The 17,497-nt window shown below is 40.6% G+C and overlaps 1 protein-coding gene across 1 annotated transcript in view; it reads right to left on the bottom strand.

Moving 5' to 3' along the window:
- Positions 1 to 17,497, bottom strand: part of LOC100701150 (cadherin-6) — a 58,952-nt gene that overhangs the window by 12,150 nt on the left and 29,305 nt on the right. Inside the window, exons 5-9 of the mRNA XM_005464510.4 lie at positions 12,176 to 12,349; positions 11,590 to 11,777; positions 10,606 to 10,856; positions 9,823 to 9,959; positions 5,263 to 5,384 (exon numbers count right to left, since the gene is read on the bottom strand). Of these exons, the coding sequence (XP_005464567.1) occupies positions 5,263 to 5,384; positions 9,823 to 9,959; positions 10,606 to 10,856; positions 11,590 to 11,777; positions 12,176 to 12,349 (872 nt within the window). The remainder of the gene's footprint in view (positions 1 to 5,262; positions 5,385 to 9,822; positions 9,960 to 10,605; positions 10,857 to 11,589; positions 11,778 to 12,175; positions 12,350 to 17,497) is intronic.

Here is a 17,497-nt window from a genome sequence, read left to right as displayed (position 1 = left end):
CATAGTTATGTTTTTATCAGCAGCTTACAGGACCGACTCCAGAATTTGTTATTTTTCATAAACAGCTGATAAATCTGGACAGCGTAAACACTCATCACATTTCTGTTACCATCCAAGGACACACTAAGGATCCGCTCCCTCACTTTAACTGGCAGCATGAACTGGGCCTATCATGTCACTTGCAGCTGAGACCATCTGATATCACTGAACATTGCTGACCAACACATCAGGAAACAGTCTGATGATGAGGCAGACTGTAAACAAGCCAACTGTCTCTCCAGATGATCTCAGTTGTACTGAGAGGTCAAAATGAAAATGACTGAAATGTTCATCATTTAAACAGAAAACATGTGAAACATCATGTGACAGGAAGTGTGTCTGTGATTTTTCTACTGGTTTCTTTTTTCAACCCAGTCAGTTATTAAAACCTCTCATGATCTGATGTGTATTTTTCTTTCACTTGTTTTCAGAGTAGAAACTTTTGTGATTTAGATTTTATTCCATAACCAGCATTTATTTTTTGTGCTCACATTCAAGGACCTTTAAAGAAGCTTACTCAGTAGCTACAAGCACACAGTGTGCATGCAGTGATTGTTATGAGGACTGACAGAACACTGACAAATGAAAAGTGCTTAAACATTACGCCCCAATCATTCCCTTCAACACAAGCCAAATATCAGCGCTACAATAGGAAACAACTATGGAGCCAGAGCCTATTTTAGTGCTTGTATGGGATTATTGCGTTTATTTCAAATCTTTCAGTGCGGCTCATCCTGTTTCACCTCTGAGACCCTGCTGGGTCACTTGAGGTAATAATTAGCAGCTTTTCTACATCTCCTCTGCAGTCATGTTAATCAGAGAATGTCTCTGAAAATGACCTGTGTTTACAGCAGGTTGTAATGAAATAACTGACTTGTTGTCAGTGTCTGAGCTTCTCTTCTACGTTTGTTTCCTGGTCTGTTATTAACAATGAAAACAGTGTAAAATAGTCAGATGGCTGAGTAAAAACACACATCACCAGCAGAGGTTAAATCAAAAGACCCATTCTCTGTGTGCACACACTGACAACAATCACTCACAAGCCAAGACAACCAAGCTTCACTACTAGCAGTGAACATGAGCCAAGACAGCTACCTGTCTCTGTCTTTGTTCAAATACAACCACAGACTGTGTACAAAAGACTGAGGCAGTTTCTGAGTCCCAAAGATAAAGAAGTGCCTTAAACTTCTGTTCTGGAGAGCAGGGGGGACTGTTTGGAAAACCACCCTTTGATTCATGGCTTTAGTGAAGATTTCCTGATGAAACCAGTCACTCAATCACTAGTTTCAGGTTCGTAGCCATTCCTTGGTTTCACAGTCAGATTACATCACACCTTCACTAACCAATGTCGCCATCATTACAGCAACATCTGTTTTATATAAAAATTAGGCAGAGTTGTAAGTTGTCATTTTCATTTCATTTTGGATGCTCACTATGCTGTACAGCAGAGTATGGTGACTGTTTTTCTTGGTGATATCGCATTCACACAGAAACATAATCTGCAGTTTAAAAAGTGATAAAAACATACATATCGCATGTTATTGCAATACTCATTATACTGCAAAATATATTTTTTTAAACGCAGGAATATCGTATCCTTGTGAAGTATTTTGATAATATTGCATCGTGGGTCTTGTGAGTCCCTCTAACACTTGCATTATTTCACCAGACTCAAAGTTACTAACCCCCCTGACAGTCCTTTGTGCTGTCTCACGTCTCCTGAACAGTCCCAGCGCATTCCTCTATGGTGAATCTCTGACGCTGCTCCACATGTGACGGTCTGCTGCCATGGACTGTGGTCTTCCGTTTGTTTCACAGGTTTTCAGTGGGTTCAATATTCACATGTTTCAGGGCATTTTATTAAAGCGACCCAGTTTTGCTGCTGATTCCTTGGAGTTTCCTCTCAGTATTGTCACAGGTCCTTCTTTCTTATGTTTCCTTTCACCTTGATGAGATTCACGATTCCAGACACACTGAAGCGTCCCCACAGCACTATACCCCTCCACAGCATTTCACTGTGGGCATGGTGTTCTGCTCCTGCATACCTGTCCCACTCACTAATGTCTTAGCACTTAGTCTTTAGACGCATCCCTCTTGTTTCCAGAGTGTTTGAAATCCTTCGCATCCCACCTCTGATAGGCTTGTTCTGTACTGTGTGGCTCTCCTGTTGTGTGAACATCAACAAGTCTTTTTCACAAGTTTCAACTGATTTGTTTTGTTTTTGCTATGATGCTTCTCAAACGATAGCCTTGCTAAAGTCTTATACTGTGTGTAATCTGGAAGATAACCATCAATTTTAATGTGATTTTAAACATCAAACCACATCATTGCACAGCAGCAGTTGGTGCTGCAACTCAACAAAAAGGTCAGATGGCTAATTTAAAAAAAAATAATTCTGTTTTAGTGTGCAAATAGAAATAATTTGTGCTCTTTAAAGAAACAATCCCTCGCTCTGTTTAAAACGCACACAGGAAAATTTTGACAGAGATTTTAAGTTTCATAATTATGTCCTCATCTATACAGTTTAAGTCAGGGGTGTCCAACTTCAGGCTTCGAGGGCCGGTGTCCTGCAGGTTTTAGATCTCACCCTGGGTCGACACACCTGAATCACATGATGAGTTCGTTACCAGGCCTCTGGAGAACTTCAGGACATGTTGAGGAGGTCATTTAGCCATTTGAATCAGCTGTGTTGGATCAAGGACACATCTAAAACCTGCAGGACACCGGCCCTCGAGGCCTGGAGTTGGACACCTGTGATCTATGTCTACAACTGCCTGAGTGCTGAAATGACCAACCTCTTCATTTAGATTCAACTAGCTGGGATCTGAGAAGTTAAACGTTTCACCACTCAGCACAAGCAACAAGGCAGGGATCAAGTAGTATTTCATACTCTGCATACTTTGAAGTCAAAGTAGGTCTGTGCTAAAGATCAGGCAGCAGCTGTACTTTTAACTAGAGATGGCACGATACCACTTTTTTATGTCCGATACCGATATCATAAATTTGGATATCGGCCGATACCGATATGAATCCGATATAGTGTGTTTTTTAATCAATAAAACTGTTTTTTTAATATCTTGATGCATTTTGTATAAGTTCATACTCAAGTTTAAATAAACAACAACACTAAAGCTATTCTGTTATACCTGTATGTAAAAAATACACTGCGCCCAAAATATTTCATAGTTCAGCAACACTGATCAATCTAAGGCTACGTTCACACTGCAGGCGAAAGCGCATCAAATCCGATTTTTTCGCCCCTATGCGACCCGTATCCGATCTTGGTATGACAGTGTGAACGGCACAAATCCGATATTTTCAAATCCGATCTGGGTCACTTTCGTATGTGGTCCTGAATCCGATACATATCTGATGTTTTAGAAAGCGACTGCTGTTTGAACGGTCATGTCGCATTAAATCCGTCTTTTACGTCACTGACACAAGACAGACGCCAATTATCAGCGCCGGAGAAGCGCCCGATAGGACATCGCGAACGATTTCTTGCCATCCGGTGAAACTGTTGGGAAGACAACGTTGGAGAAATGTGAACATTTTATTTTTACTGTATTTTCTGCAGATTCTGACAGAAATCTGCAACTATCCTTAGAAGCACCGCCCCTCTAAAACAGCAATAAGGATCATTATTAGGTTATTTGCATTATTATGTAAATAACAAAATAACTTAAAGCAAAAAATTTGGAAACATAAAGTCCGAAGTCTTTATATTAAGGGCCATCAGTCAAACAATACTGTTTGGTCTGGGTCTAAACAGAGCGCGTTGTGTGTGAGGTCTTCTTTAGCGCATGCGGGCCGCTTTGAGCGTTCACACTAGAGCGCGTTTGATGTCGCATTTTATGTGTAGTGTGAACAAGCAGACAAAAAAATCAGATTTGATCAAAAAATCGGAATTGAGCATTAAGACCTGCAGTGTGAACGTAGCCTAATAAACTTAAACCTGCTCCATCCTCCCTATTCTGGTATTTTAAAGAGTACTTAGCAGAAATATTAAGCAACCTAACTAATAGGGTTGCAAACTCCCAGCAAAAAAAAAATAGGGAACCACCCCCCACCCTCCACCTCATGATGCTTAATCGATGTAATCAACTTTAATTTGATGCAGGGTGAAAAAAAATGCACAGAAATAAATTATTTTTCAAGAATAATTAAATAGATTCAACATCTTTCTTCAACAGAATTGCAGACTGCACAGATGGTACCTTCCCAAAGGAAAAAGTACTATAGCTTACTAGGGTATATTAGACTTAACAGTTACTATATACAGTAATGGACTTCTATACATTTTACATCAGATTAAAACTTTGGGTGTAAGATTCAGATAATTATTTATTAAAAGCTAGACATTTTAAATGAGAATAAGAAAGAAAAGTATGTCTTTGTGCCCCCTTTTCCCTGTTCATGCCCTATCGGCCCCCCTGGCTACACTTTGCTAGATCTGCCCCTGCACAGTTACCAGCCGTCAGCTACGTAGAAAAGGATCCTGGTGTAGAAAGTAATATTAAATACATTCTAACAACAGCTTATCAAGCTTAAACGTGCTGCTGTTGTTCCGCCGCTGGTTTCCTCTTTCTGGTGCAAAGTGGGCCAAAAACAAAGAAGAGAGACGGACTCGCCACAGAAAAGCCGATCAGCTGATCATTGATCAGTTTCATGATTGAAGTAGCAGCAGCAGAGGGAGAGAGAGGCAGTCGCTCCATATATCGGTTGTTAAGCTTAACGTGGGAACGCTTTACAAACATTCAGAGATGAACTTACACACTTGCTTTACTTCTCTCTGGGATAACTTCCTCGGAGATGAAATGCTGGTTTGGTAGCGAGGCTACAAACACACACAGCCGCTCTATCACGTGATGCACACTGCTCCGACGTGCTACGGTTATGAGCCGAGTTACGCCGTGTGGCAAGTTGTGTGAGGTGATTTTTTTATATTTAATGTATCGGATTACATTTTTTATTTCTCTCCGATATCTGATCCAGTAATTCAGGTCAGTATCGGACCGATACGTAATATCGGATCGGTCCATCTCTACTTTTAACCAACACTATTTGTTTTTGATTTGAAGTAGTGTTAGTGGTGCAGAGTGTAGAACAAGTCTTTGATTGGTTGAAGGACAGCTCTGGGACGGCTCTGGTCTGATCAGGTTTTGAAGTCAGTAAGATGCCACCAGAGCACACGGTGAGCTAACACATGAAGTATGTGCGTACCTGGCCGACCTTGGTTTTCTCGCAGACAAAGGTTTCATAGACCGTGGCAAACATGGGAGCATTGTCATTGATGTCCAGCAGACGGATGTAGACACTGACGCTGCTGCTCTGACGGGGATTATCTGGAGGCACAGAAAGCACAAAAACATCTGTCACTTTGGGGTTTTGAAACTTTTGTAGTACCTTCACAACCTTCTGTTTGTAACATCTTCCACTGAAGCTTCACAAACCTTACAGTCAAAGTCAAAGTAAACTTTATTGTCATCTCTGCTATATCCAGTGCAGCATATAGAGAGACGAGGCTCTCGTTATATCAGTGGGAAAAAAATGAATAGATAGATATAAAAAGGAGAAGAAAATAAATAAATACACGCTTAAAAGTTACAATTAGAATTTACAGTTTTGGGTGGTTTAAAGTGACCAGTGTAGCAGCTTGTAAACCCGGAGTAAAACAGATTGTCCATGGTTGGATCAGGTCACCTGAAATCATCGTTTAGTTATGTTGCAGTAGGCCGAGGCTGCTGGGGGCTTCCCATCATGCACTGAGAGTTTTCTTTTTCGTTCACTTTTCTTCGCTCACCATGTCTTAATACACTACTTATACACTGGCTTTAATCTCAGGCTGTATTCCTCCCCTCTCTCCTTATGTAGATAAAATCTAATTGAATTCAAATGGTGCCTTGCTTAAAGGCACCCTAACACTAGCTGAGGGGTGATAGAACTGTCAGTCATCTGCTGTTTATTTTTCCATTTTCCTTTTTTACAGGTTACTGATCCCAAACTGGTTCTGTAACCTCTGAACTATCAACATTCAAACTGGGAATAGTTGGTCATGCAGCTTTGGCAACATGTGTCAGCTCACAGCAGGAAACCAATCAGATTTCACACGTGTGCCTGAGACATCCTGTGTAAGCTGAGGTTATTCAGGCCATGTTCACACTAATACGTCTTTGTAATACGTCTTTGTTTGAAAACGCATCGTTTTCTCTCCATTTTGGCCTCCCGTCCACACGGAGACGGCGTTTTCAGCCAAGGAAAACGCAGCGTCTTGAAAACGCTCTCCAAAGCGGATACATTTGAAAACGCCATTTTCACGTCGCAGTGTGGACAGCGAACCCGGAGCCTTTTCGAAAATGATGACGCATGTTAGTCATATGATGCAGTCATGTGACCAATTAAACTGAGACAGCGGAGGCCATTACACAGCAGTTGTTTTGTTTGCTCTCAGCTTTGACAGCCCTATTAAAGATTAATATCAGTCTGTACGTGCTCCAGACAGCTTTTCTTCAAATTCTTTAATTCTCACTCGCTTTTGCAACTTTGTACTTTTGTGTTACTCGCAGCAACAACTCCACCTCATTGTTAGTCCATTTGAAAAACTCGGTGCTTTTCTTCGACATTTTGCCGCAACGTTTCAAAGAGCCGGAAAGTAAATAAACGGCAGACAGAAATGAGGCAGGTCGAATAGTCTTGCGTTTCACACATGCGCAGTACTGGAACGTAAGCGTTTTCGGCCATTTCAATGTGGAGGCACAACTCTGTGAAAACGACTGAAAACAATAGTGTGGACGCGGAGCGTTTTCAGACGAAAACGCCGTTTTCAAATTTATCCGGGCTAGTGTGGACGTAGCCTTAGATTTAATGAAAGGTGAAAATTTTATCAACATATGAGGAGGATTTTAAAAGTCCTCCCATGATTAGAAGTAATGAGACACTGTAAGACTGTAACAGCATCTATAACAGACACTGAATGGGGCAGGTGGGCAATATTTATATACTTATTATGTCTTCAGAAAGAATACACTTAAAAAAAAAAAATCACACTCAGAATGCAGTTGGACCGCAGTCACTAAGAACACCATTGGTAACACACTACGTTAAATTGTGCAGTACCTGCAAGGTCCCCCTGTTCAGGGGCGTAATTTCCAGGGGGTTTGGGGGGGTTATTACCCCCCAAATAATCAGACCCAACCAATATAACCTCCCCAATAAAATTATGAATTATCTTGCATAAAAAGGCTGTTGATTTTCTTTACTCGTTTCAGTTATTACCAGCAAAATAGTTGCATGTTTAAACATCTGGAAATTTACCCAGATTTATTTATTTATTTAGACAGATCTTGACCCCCCCAATGTTCAGCACAAAGTTACACTGATGCCCCTGTTCAAGATGTCACATATACAGGCATGGGAACTGGTAAATGGACTGGTTCGGGCAAGGGCAATGCACTTCTTTGAGTTCCAAAAAGGAGAAACCTTTGGATACAAAAAGAGATTTCTTTTAAAATGGCCAGAATTGTTGACAGTTGCTTGACGCTGAATGCAAAAGTTCGGCTGTTGATTGTAAAACTTTCTTACAGTTGGAATAGAAAAGAGACCCAGTGTTTTTAAAAATATTTGGGGGGACCAATAAAAAAGCTACATTTTGACATTGAAGCCATCTTGAATAAAAGAACAACCTTTAAATACTCAGACCCTCACATAGCTTCAATAAAGATAATCAACGTTTTTAGTCTTAAACTTGCCATTGAACATCTAAATGATTGAGAGAAGGTTTAGGAATAAGTGTTGTTTATTCCTATTCTTTGGTATCAACTCAACCCGCCATATTTGTAGGAATAGAAATACTGAGCATGACCCAAGGTGTTGCTCTTGACACAGGATTGAGGGACCAACGGACGGTCCCATGTACACTGAAAAAAAGGCCATATTGGATTTACTTGGACATTGGTTGCACACAAATGTTTTGTTTTGGCAGAAACTTAGACTAATGAGTTAACAACAAATGAGTCAACACAACTTATTCATATTCAGTAAACCTGTGCATTTTGTGTTCAGAAAACGTGATTGAAACATGTTTAGATGAAGTAAGTTGAGCTCTTGGAATATTTTAATCCTTCGCAATTTTGTCATTTTATTCCAACACTATTCAATAACTTTTAGCCCAATACTACTTGGTCACTTAAATACTACATGTTCTCTTCATATTATGTAATGTTCAACAAAGTCTAGAGTCTGGTTACCATAAAAATTGAATGGATCTACAACAACTACCATCCTCCTATCTTTATCCTGGTTGCAGGGGGGCTGGGGCATAACCCTGAAATGATAGGTTACAAGGCAGGGTACACCCTAGACAGCTCACCAATCACATAGAGACAAACAGCCATTCACACCAGATTGTGATTTTGAACCCAGAACCTTCTTACTGTGAGGCAACAGCACTAACCACCATGCCACCGATCCAGGCTTATCAAAAGGGGGAAAGTTATGATTTCAAGGCTTGATGCAGAATTTTCTGTACGTTTTCATCCTTGACAGGTTAAACCACAATAAATAGCAATAGCATACATGTGGTGTGTGTGTAGTTGTCTGCCTCTTATAACTCCTGCAGTTTGAAATCTCATGTGATCTTGTTCATTTCATGAGTCCAGAAACTAACCACTCTTTCTAGATTGTATCAGGTCAGGTCTAACCCTACAAATAAGGTTGTTGAATTTTGCACAGATCCTACATGATTTAATTACATTCAAGACAGAAACATGAAATATTTGTGTTCAAATTACAAGTTAGACATTTTTAATGTAACAACCACCCAATTTACTTTTTTCAGTATACCAAAAGAAGTAGAGGCGGCTGCTCGACTTGACTGAGATGGATGCCTTCCTCAAACCACGATCCAAAGTGTGCGAGACTGAAATCCCGTGCAGTGTCGCGGGATTTAACATTGCTATATCATTGACTTACTTCACTCGAACATGATATGAACAATTTAATCTAGCCTCTCTGCATATTATGTAGTTTCTACACTATATAGTTACACTTAACTTTAAAGCATGAGGCACTTGTGTTAAATACACGCAAGATGCTTACATAAATCCAAGAGCTGGCCAATCCCTTTTTTTCAGTGTACCATAAAATCAGCAATGAGAACCACCTTCCCTCAGCCACAGTGCTGAAGACAGGTCATGGATGGGTCTTCCAGCATGACAATGGCTCAAAATATAGAACCAAGACAAATGAGTGGCTAACATTAAGGTTATGGAGCGGCCTGGCCAGTCTCCAAACCTCAGTCTTATGGAAAATCTGTGTTGCTAAGCTGCAGCCAAGCAACATAAAGCATTTAGTGAGTTTCTGTAAAGTGGAGTGAGCCAAAAACCCTCCTGGTGTGTGTGCAGGCCAACTACATAAAATATCTTACCGCTGTGCTTTTCAGCAGCGGTTTCTCCACCAGGTACTAAGTCATACTTTGTTTGGGCATCGAATATTTATTTCACCCAATGACATGCAATTCATCTCTTAGTGTTTTGTAATGCGTAATATGTTTTTATGGCTCTTTGGTAGATATTATGTCTCTCTCCATTAAAATGAGAGCAACATGTTCATTTATTTGTAAATGTGCAAACCTTCCATTCAGAGCACTATACTCAGGGGTCTAATTCTTGTTATTGAACTCCCCCCATGCAAGACTGTGCTGTACTCCCTGACCTCTAACAGCTTTACTCTTTATCAATATATCACATGAGCAGTGCAGAGAGTCCCAGACCCTACTGGACTTACTCAGCTCTGTGGCAACAATTGAAATATTATGCCAGGCAGTCGTCTCTCTGTCCAGGCTTTTGAGCAGGAACACAGATCCATTCATTGGATATACGTTGAAGAGGTGGCCCCTGTCAGTGCGACGGTCGATGGAGTAACTAACAAGTGAGACAGAGAGAAGGTGAGAAAACGTTAAGTTGAGTCAGGCAGTGGGATGAACTATAGCCTCCTCTTTATCCGTGCAGCGCGGTAGGGAGCATAATGGATCAATCTCTTATGGAGGGAACCAGGTAAAAGTGTCACACTGTGCAGATATGTTAAAATCCAAAGTCTTAAAGCTATTAAAGGTACAATAAACATTGCATTAGTCTGTGCCCCAACTGCTGCAAAAGCTTATTTTGCTTCCCACAGCAGTGATAATATGCTACTATACCAGTAGCCAGAGCATGCTGTTTATATGCTGTATTACTTACACAAATGTTTCAATGGCAGCCTGTGAATGTCTGACAATGAATAACAAATACTGGTTGCCATAGAAACAAAACGTGCAAAGATTAATCCTAATTAACCTTTGTGTTCTCTAAAGTTGGACACATTATATTTAGAAATAAATATTAACTGAGTCATCTTTTCCTAATTAGATTAGATCCAGTTTTTTTCCTGTACTTGTTTGTTTGGTAAGTAAAAAAATGCCAGCTGTGACATGTGTTACTGTTTCAACCGTTAATCATTTTAAAACTGACATTATATCATTTCCTTTTTTTTAGCTCCTGTGGTTGGAGTAGAAAAAGACATTTGCCTTACTTGACAATGCTGCGAGCTCTGTCGGGGTCCATGGCGCTGACTGAGCCCACTACTGTGCCCACCGCAACATCTTCTTTCACCTCATACAGGTAGCTGGCTTTTTCAAACACAGGCGGCTCATCCACATCATCCACGGCCAACCGAACCGTAGCCATGTCTTTTGGGCCTGAAGACATGAAGCGAACATATTCCTGGGTGTTCTGGACCTGGAGCTCTATCGTGTATGATGGTTTCTTCTCATAATCCAAAGGCTGCAAAGGCAAAGAGAGAGCCAGTGCTTTCAGCAATGATGTCTTTGGAAACATAAAACCAGCCTGAACATTAGTTGGCAATGATCAATGTCTACTGAGGCCAACAAATATATGTAGACAGATAAACGAGACGACAGCGTGAAAGATACATAAACATACCAGCCAAGAGATACAGTGTATACAAGCGTGGCATGGTCAAATATATCTGCAACAGCAGCATGTCCCTGCTGTGGTGATAGTGGGTCAGAGGTTTGTCACTAAAACAGAATTTGTAAGTATCAATGTTGATACACACACTCTGTGAGGAACACACACATTTAGACAACACGGCAGCATGAAGAGCTGCATTCCTGCTGCAAAGGCTGCAGCTTGGGGTTGTCAGGCTAAAGAGGATAATGTAGTTACGTTCATCTGTCAAGCATGGGCTTTGTATATTTAACAGAATGTGTAAAACAGACTAAGTTAGCAGGATACAGTGCTAAGTGTGAGCTCTGATCAATTAATTTCAATCGAACCAATGATGTGAGAAAAATATCAATATAAAATAAGAAGCCAGTATTATTTAAAAGTGGCCAAAGCTATGGATATCACATTGTTTACAAAAATACAGTTTGACTCATGCTTTACCTTTTCAGTACACAGCGAGCGTTCTCTATTGGTCTTTATTATAACATCATTTTACCCCTAACGCTTCAAGTCCAGCTTTTAATGTTTACTGTTTAGTTCCTCTCACCTTTCTGACAGTGATGAGTCCCTCTTGTGTTTCTTTGTCAGTGGAGATGTCAAACATTTCCATCCCGTCACCGCTGATGATTGTGAAGTCCATCTCACTGTTCTTTCCAATGTCTTTATCGGTGGCTTGAATTCTCCCAACGATAGAGCCGGACTTGGATGATTCAGGAACTCTGAACTGGTATATACCTGGAAAACAACACTAACAGTCAGCTCCATCACATTGGTGGGACTCACTCTGGTGACTGAGGTCACCAGACCTCAATTCAGTTTGTCAATTGATATGAATGTTTTTCAGGAGAATTATGGCTGCAGAATAATTCTCTCAATTGTGCAGGACAAAAACATTTCAGATAGAGTACCAAACCCTGTGCAAGAATTAAGATCTGATAAAGGGATTTACAGGATTCTTGAAAGGCTTTAAACGAGATACAGACAGCTGACAACATTAAGGAAAAACCTGAATGCATCCTAAAACATATAGTTAGGGCCGGATCAGGTGACCCTGAATCCTCCACGAGGTGTAGGCTGCTGGGGACTCCCATTCCTCATATATACTCTGTGCTTCGTCTGTGCTGCTGTCTTACTCTGAGTGAAGCGGGGAGGGTTGTCGTTGACATCAGTGAGAGTGATTTTAACCACAGTGCTCCCGGTCAGGCCTCCTCTCTGTCCGCCCATGTCCTTGGCTTCAATCACCACCTGGTAGTGCTCCCTCTGCTCGCGGTCCATGTCACCAGGACCCAGGGCTGTCCGGATCACACCTGAACAAAAAACAAAATAGGCTGTAATCTAAATTCATGTTCAGTCATTTTGTTCTTACTTTGCTGCACCTTCATCATCATGCTGACGTGTTGCTGTTGTGAATTAATATGCACGTCTTCAGATGTAATATGGCTTTAGTTTTATTCCTGTTCTGGGTGGAGGAGAAACAAACCAACCATCTGTGGCACACCAATTTTCCTTTTGTCATGATCTGAGTTTTTAGGATATTTTCGGGGGAGTTTCTCATTTTTTGACTGATTTTGTATTATAGGTCTATGTTCCCTGTTCTCCACAGGCTTCTGTTTATCCCACAAAGTTGATGCTGTTCAACTGGACGTAGCGTCATTCAGTGGGCTGGTTTCAGTCATTGTGCAAATGTCCTGTTTATAAGGTTGGAAACCTGCAGTCAGCTGAGACTGAAGAAGTCACCTGGATGAGTGACAAAACGTTTCTCCCACTGAAAATGTCCAGATGAACAGAATCAACTTTTTGGGATATACTTACCTGCTTCCACACAGACTTTTCCATAGTTGGGGAGGTAGAGCACGTCATCTACTGATTGGAAGGTTGGTAGTTTGATCCCTGGCTCTCCATAGTCTGCATGCCAAATATCCTTGGGCAGTATAATAACCCCAAGTTGCATCCATCGGAGTGTGAATGGTAGCATTTAAAGCATATAAGGAAGTGCTTGTGTACTCCGGGAGAGTATGAAAAGTGGTAAGAATCAGTCCATTTAGAAACGTCTCCTGTGGAAGTCAATCCTGTCTCCGTCTTTATTTACCTCTCTGTCTTCCCAGCATTGTCCCTATTTAGTGGTATGAAGTTTGTGTGTCTCAGTCTTGATTTCAGTGTTTATTTCCTGTTTTATTTTGATACTTCCTTGTCCTGTGTGCATTATGTTCAGTTTTGCTTCCTCTGTCTTGTTGCTCCTGATTAGACCCTGCTGTGTTCACAGCTGTCTCCGCTTCACTCTCCTGTGTATTTATTGTCTCAGTCTTCCCGTGTGCATTGTGTCCTGTGTTCTGTGGTCACTTGTTAGTCTAGTCTGTGAGTTAACAGTTTTGAGTCTCACCTAAGCTATTTTGTCTTATGCATATTGACTCCTTAAGTTCAGTAATAAAGCTATATTTAAGTTTACATTTGTGTGTTTGGGTCCCACCCTGCCTGCCACACAGCGAAACCTGACACTTTTTTTAAAGTCAATACATAATTAGTTTTAGAGCCAAAATCAATCATATTACAGCACTTATTATCTGTCTCTAAACCCACCTTTAAATCTTTTAAGCTGGCATCTAGATTTACAGAAACATTATGGACACGGTTCTGTTTCAGTGTACACGGGTCGAAACAGGAAGTTATTTACTCGAAATGCGCAAAGTTTAAGGTAAATGTCTCCAGTTCTATATGTGAGGAAAAAGTGAGACATATAGCCTCAAAAGAAACAGTCTTAAAGTTGACACTAGCTCTTAGGTCTTTAGACTTCAGTTCTTTCTAATGACCAGCAGGGGACTACTGTGGTTGCACCCACATGTGCACGTGCATTAGGGTACGTTTGAGTGTGGGACCATAACAGTGTGTGCAGTATTCCTCGGTTTTATAGTCATATCCATCACATTTTTCACATCTGCCTACAAAAAGCTAAGATGGGGACCCACAAAATGGTCAGCTTAAAGACTTTAAACTGGCACTAAGGTGATGTGTTAGTGACAAAGTTTTTTAAATTAATCTGTGGCACTTTGAAACATGATCTTTTGATTTTTTGTCAGGGTTTGTCTCTCAGTGTTGTACTAGTACAGTGAGTGTGTTTGATGGTTAAAGTTGTAAAGTTAAAGCTGTGAACACTACCTTATTAGACTAATGCTGAAATGAGTCTTCTTCTTTGGTTAAAGTTTTATTATGTTAATATGTCACGCTGTAAGGATGCAACGTTCTCATTATAGCTAAACTGGTACTGCAGTGTTCCAGAGTGTACTGAATGAGGAATGCACTTTCTTCATCTTTAAATGGAAAGGATAAAAACATATATATGTAAAAAACATATGTGTATATATAACTGCTTTAATTTTCTTTATGTGGGAGGCACAAAAATGTGCAAAGGGAAGTTGCAGTAAGCTTTCAATGGTAGTTCTTTTTTTTTATTTAAAAAAAGATGTATTGTTTAAAATTATGATATGAAGCTGCAGCAAAAAAGCTCATCATAAGCTCCCTGACAACCTTTTAATTCACACTGTGAAGAATATCCTAGAAAAAGAAGAAAACAACGACCACAGCTGCACCACATCCAGACTATGATCGCTGTACTATTAATTTAACAGAACACACAATGTGTTCATTTGGATTGTTTGTGTTATCTGCAACTCTCCATGTTTGGATCACCTAAACACTTTTTATTCCTGTGCCTGTTGTTGAGTGTTAGCACATGTTTATATTATGATATGGAAAATAACGATGAGGAACCCAAAGAAGAAAATTGATCAGCTTAGATCAGATTTAAATGTTTATTTCATTCATTTATATCTGAACACTTTACAGAAATTATTTGTTATTGGGGTCTAAATAAGTAATGTAAGAAGTCATTGTTCCTGAAATGTAAGGCTGTCCATAAATATTAATCTGTGTACCTGTTGTGTGGGTTTTGATGCTCCAATAATTCTACTAAAATGATTCTAATGATTCTTCTGTAAACATGTTGCTCATTAGTGACTTTTTCATATTTCGCATATTTTCATTGCCCACATTACACTTTGTGTAAATTAAGACTGATTTTAGGTAATAAAGAACAACCATTATGTTGAATTTATGAGGATATAAAGTATCAGTATTTGGACATGACCCGCACACCCCCACCCACTCACTCATTTTAATTGTGATGGCAGCTCATTTCCTACAGTTTACACAGCTTGTGTGTCCACAGCTAAGACAACATGTGGCATGTCTGTATGAAAGTTGTATAATGTCAGAGCTCGTGAAAAAGGCCCAGAAGACAAACCCCCAAATGTCTTAATGGCCAGTCCACATCTGACAGTCAGGACTAAATAGAAGTATGACAGGACTCACACAGTCTATTTATATCTCACTGAATCACAACAGTCGCCTCCTGGCACTTTATACCTTTGAAAAGTAAAGACCCCACAAATTTATCAGCTTTCTCACATTTATCAGTTCTTACTTACAGACAGGCAAAAGTTACTGATCCCATTGTGAAATACACCACAAATGCTTCTAATGATCTGAATTACTTGCAGAAGGTCTTTAACTGCATGCTCACATAATATTGTGTGGCTGTAGCTCAGGAGGTAGAGCAGGTCACCTACTGATCGGAAGGTTGGAGGTTCGATCCCAGGCTCCTCCAGTCTGCATGCCAAGTGTCCTTGGGCAAGATACTAACCCCAAGTTGCTCTCCGATGCATCCATCGGAGTGTGAATGTGTGAGTGTAGTTAGAAAGTACTCAGTATAGAGGTAGTGCTTGTGTGACTGGGTGAACGTGGTGTGTTGTATAGAGCACTTTGAGTACTCCGGGAGAGTAAAAAAGCGCTATATAAGAATCAGACCATTTATTGTGCCTGTCACTGCAAATATTTCATTCTGAGCCTTTTAAGAACTAGCAGGTTGATCTGATCTGCCTTTCCTCTCAGTAACATTGCACAATAGGTATATATTTTGCAATTCATTGTATCTATAACAATATATTTTAGTGAAGCTCTATCAGACCAAAGATATTTACATGAACTTTACAGTGCCGTGCAAGAACATCAGTAAAATGTGCATGTAAGAGTGAAATCCAGTGAAATTAGTCCACGGCTTTGGTTACACACCGTCAGCAGTGTGACATTTTGGGATGTGTCCCTCACGTGTCACAGGCGTGAGATCAGTTTCATGTGCTACATTTAGCCTAGTTTAGCATTAAAGACTATCTTAAAGGAACACACGGACAATTCAAACTTCCTCCTACTACTTTCCATTTAAATGACCCATTTACGCACTTTTAGTTCTAACTTTGTACGAGTAGTTCACACCAATCTGGAGACGAGGGGAGCTACAGGTAACCGATAATGATCCTTCCACGTCTGTGTAGGTCCTCAGTCATCCAGGTCATGTTAGTCCAGGGAGCGACTGGACTTCTTTAAGTTTCGAGTCTCATAGGTGAGGACTGTATGATGAAACTAGGCTGATTGCTGAGAGCAGCTAATGTTAATGGGTTTCAGGCGTAAGGAGTGAGATGAGGAGGTGAAGGAGGCTGCAGGCTGAGGCAGCAGCAGGTCCAGTGAGTGGAGGCAGATGTGGACCATATTGATCAGCTCTATAAAAAGGTGAAGGCAGCAACGACTTTTCCAGTTTGAGTCAATTCTTGAAATACAGTCATCATTCCGATTCATGACGAGGCAGCAAAAGGTTTTGAGAATCTGACTATATACTGTGATAATTTGTTTTATAAAGACACGTTTTACAAAAAGTTATGCTTTTGTCACGATTGGTAGGGATGGGTATCGTTTAGGTTTTATCCGATACCGGTGCCAAACCGGTACTTTTGAAACGGTGCCAGTGCTTAAACGGTGCTCGAACCGGTGCTTAAAGAATGGAGAACACAAACTTTGTCCAAAAACCTCTCATGTTCAGCTGTTTTTTTGTAAAAGGATAACAATGTTAGCCTTTTCTGCAGCTATAGGGCATATATGGTCTCACTCTTGGCTGGAAGCAGTGCTTAAACAATGGAAAAAACACAAACTTTGTCCAAAAACCTCTCATGTTTAACTGTTTTCCACTTTTTCTTTGGTCATTTTAGCCTTTTTGGCCAGGGTGAAGGGAGTATCTGCCATCAAACAAGAAGACAGCCGCATGTAACTACCACGGTGTTTGCTAGTTCACCTTACATGCATTAATGTAATAATGTGGTTAGCGTACTCAACGTTAATTACACACGAACAACATGAAGCTACTCACGCAGAGGAGAACGGCTGCTGCTGCCATCATCATCCTCATCATTTCTGCTACGCTGACAGGGCTAGGGGCCAGGACTCTACTCTTCGGGTTTTTGGGGGATGTTGCTAACTCCGGGTCCGATAACAGGCACCACACCCGCAGTAGATGTGCACGGTGTGAGGTCTCGCAGCAAGCTATCAAACACGGCGCATTTCTCGGCTTTAAA

Source organism: Oreochromis niloticus, linkage group LG18 (assembly GCF_001858045.2).
Source record: "Oreochromis niloticus isolate F11D_XX linkage group LG18, O_niloticus_UMD_NMBU, whole genome shotgun sequence".
In the NCBI taxonomy this organism is placed as follows: domain Eukaryota; kingdom Metazoa; phylum Chordata; class Actinopteri; order Cichliformes; family Cichlidae; genus Oreochromis; species Oreochromis niloticus.
The sequence above is the reverse complement of the archived record's forward strand: the minus strand, read 5'-3'. Positions and strand labels throughout refer to the sequence as shown.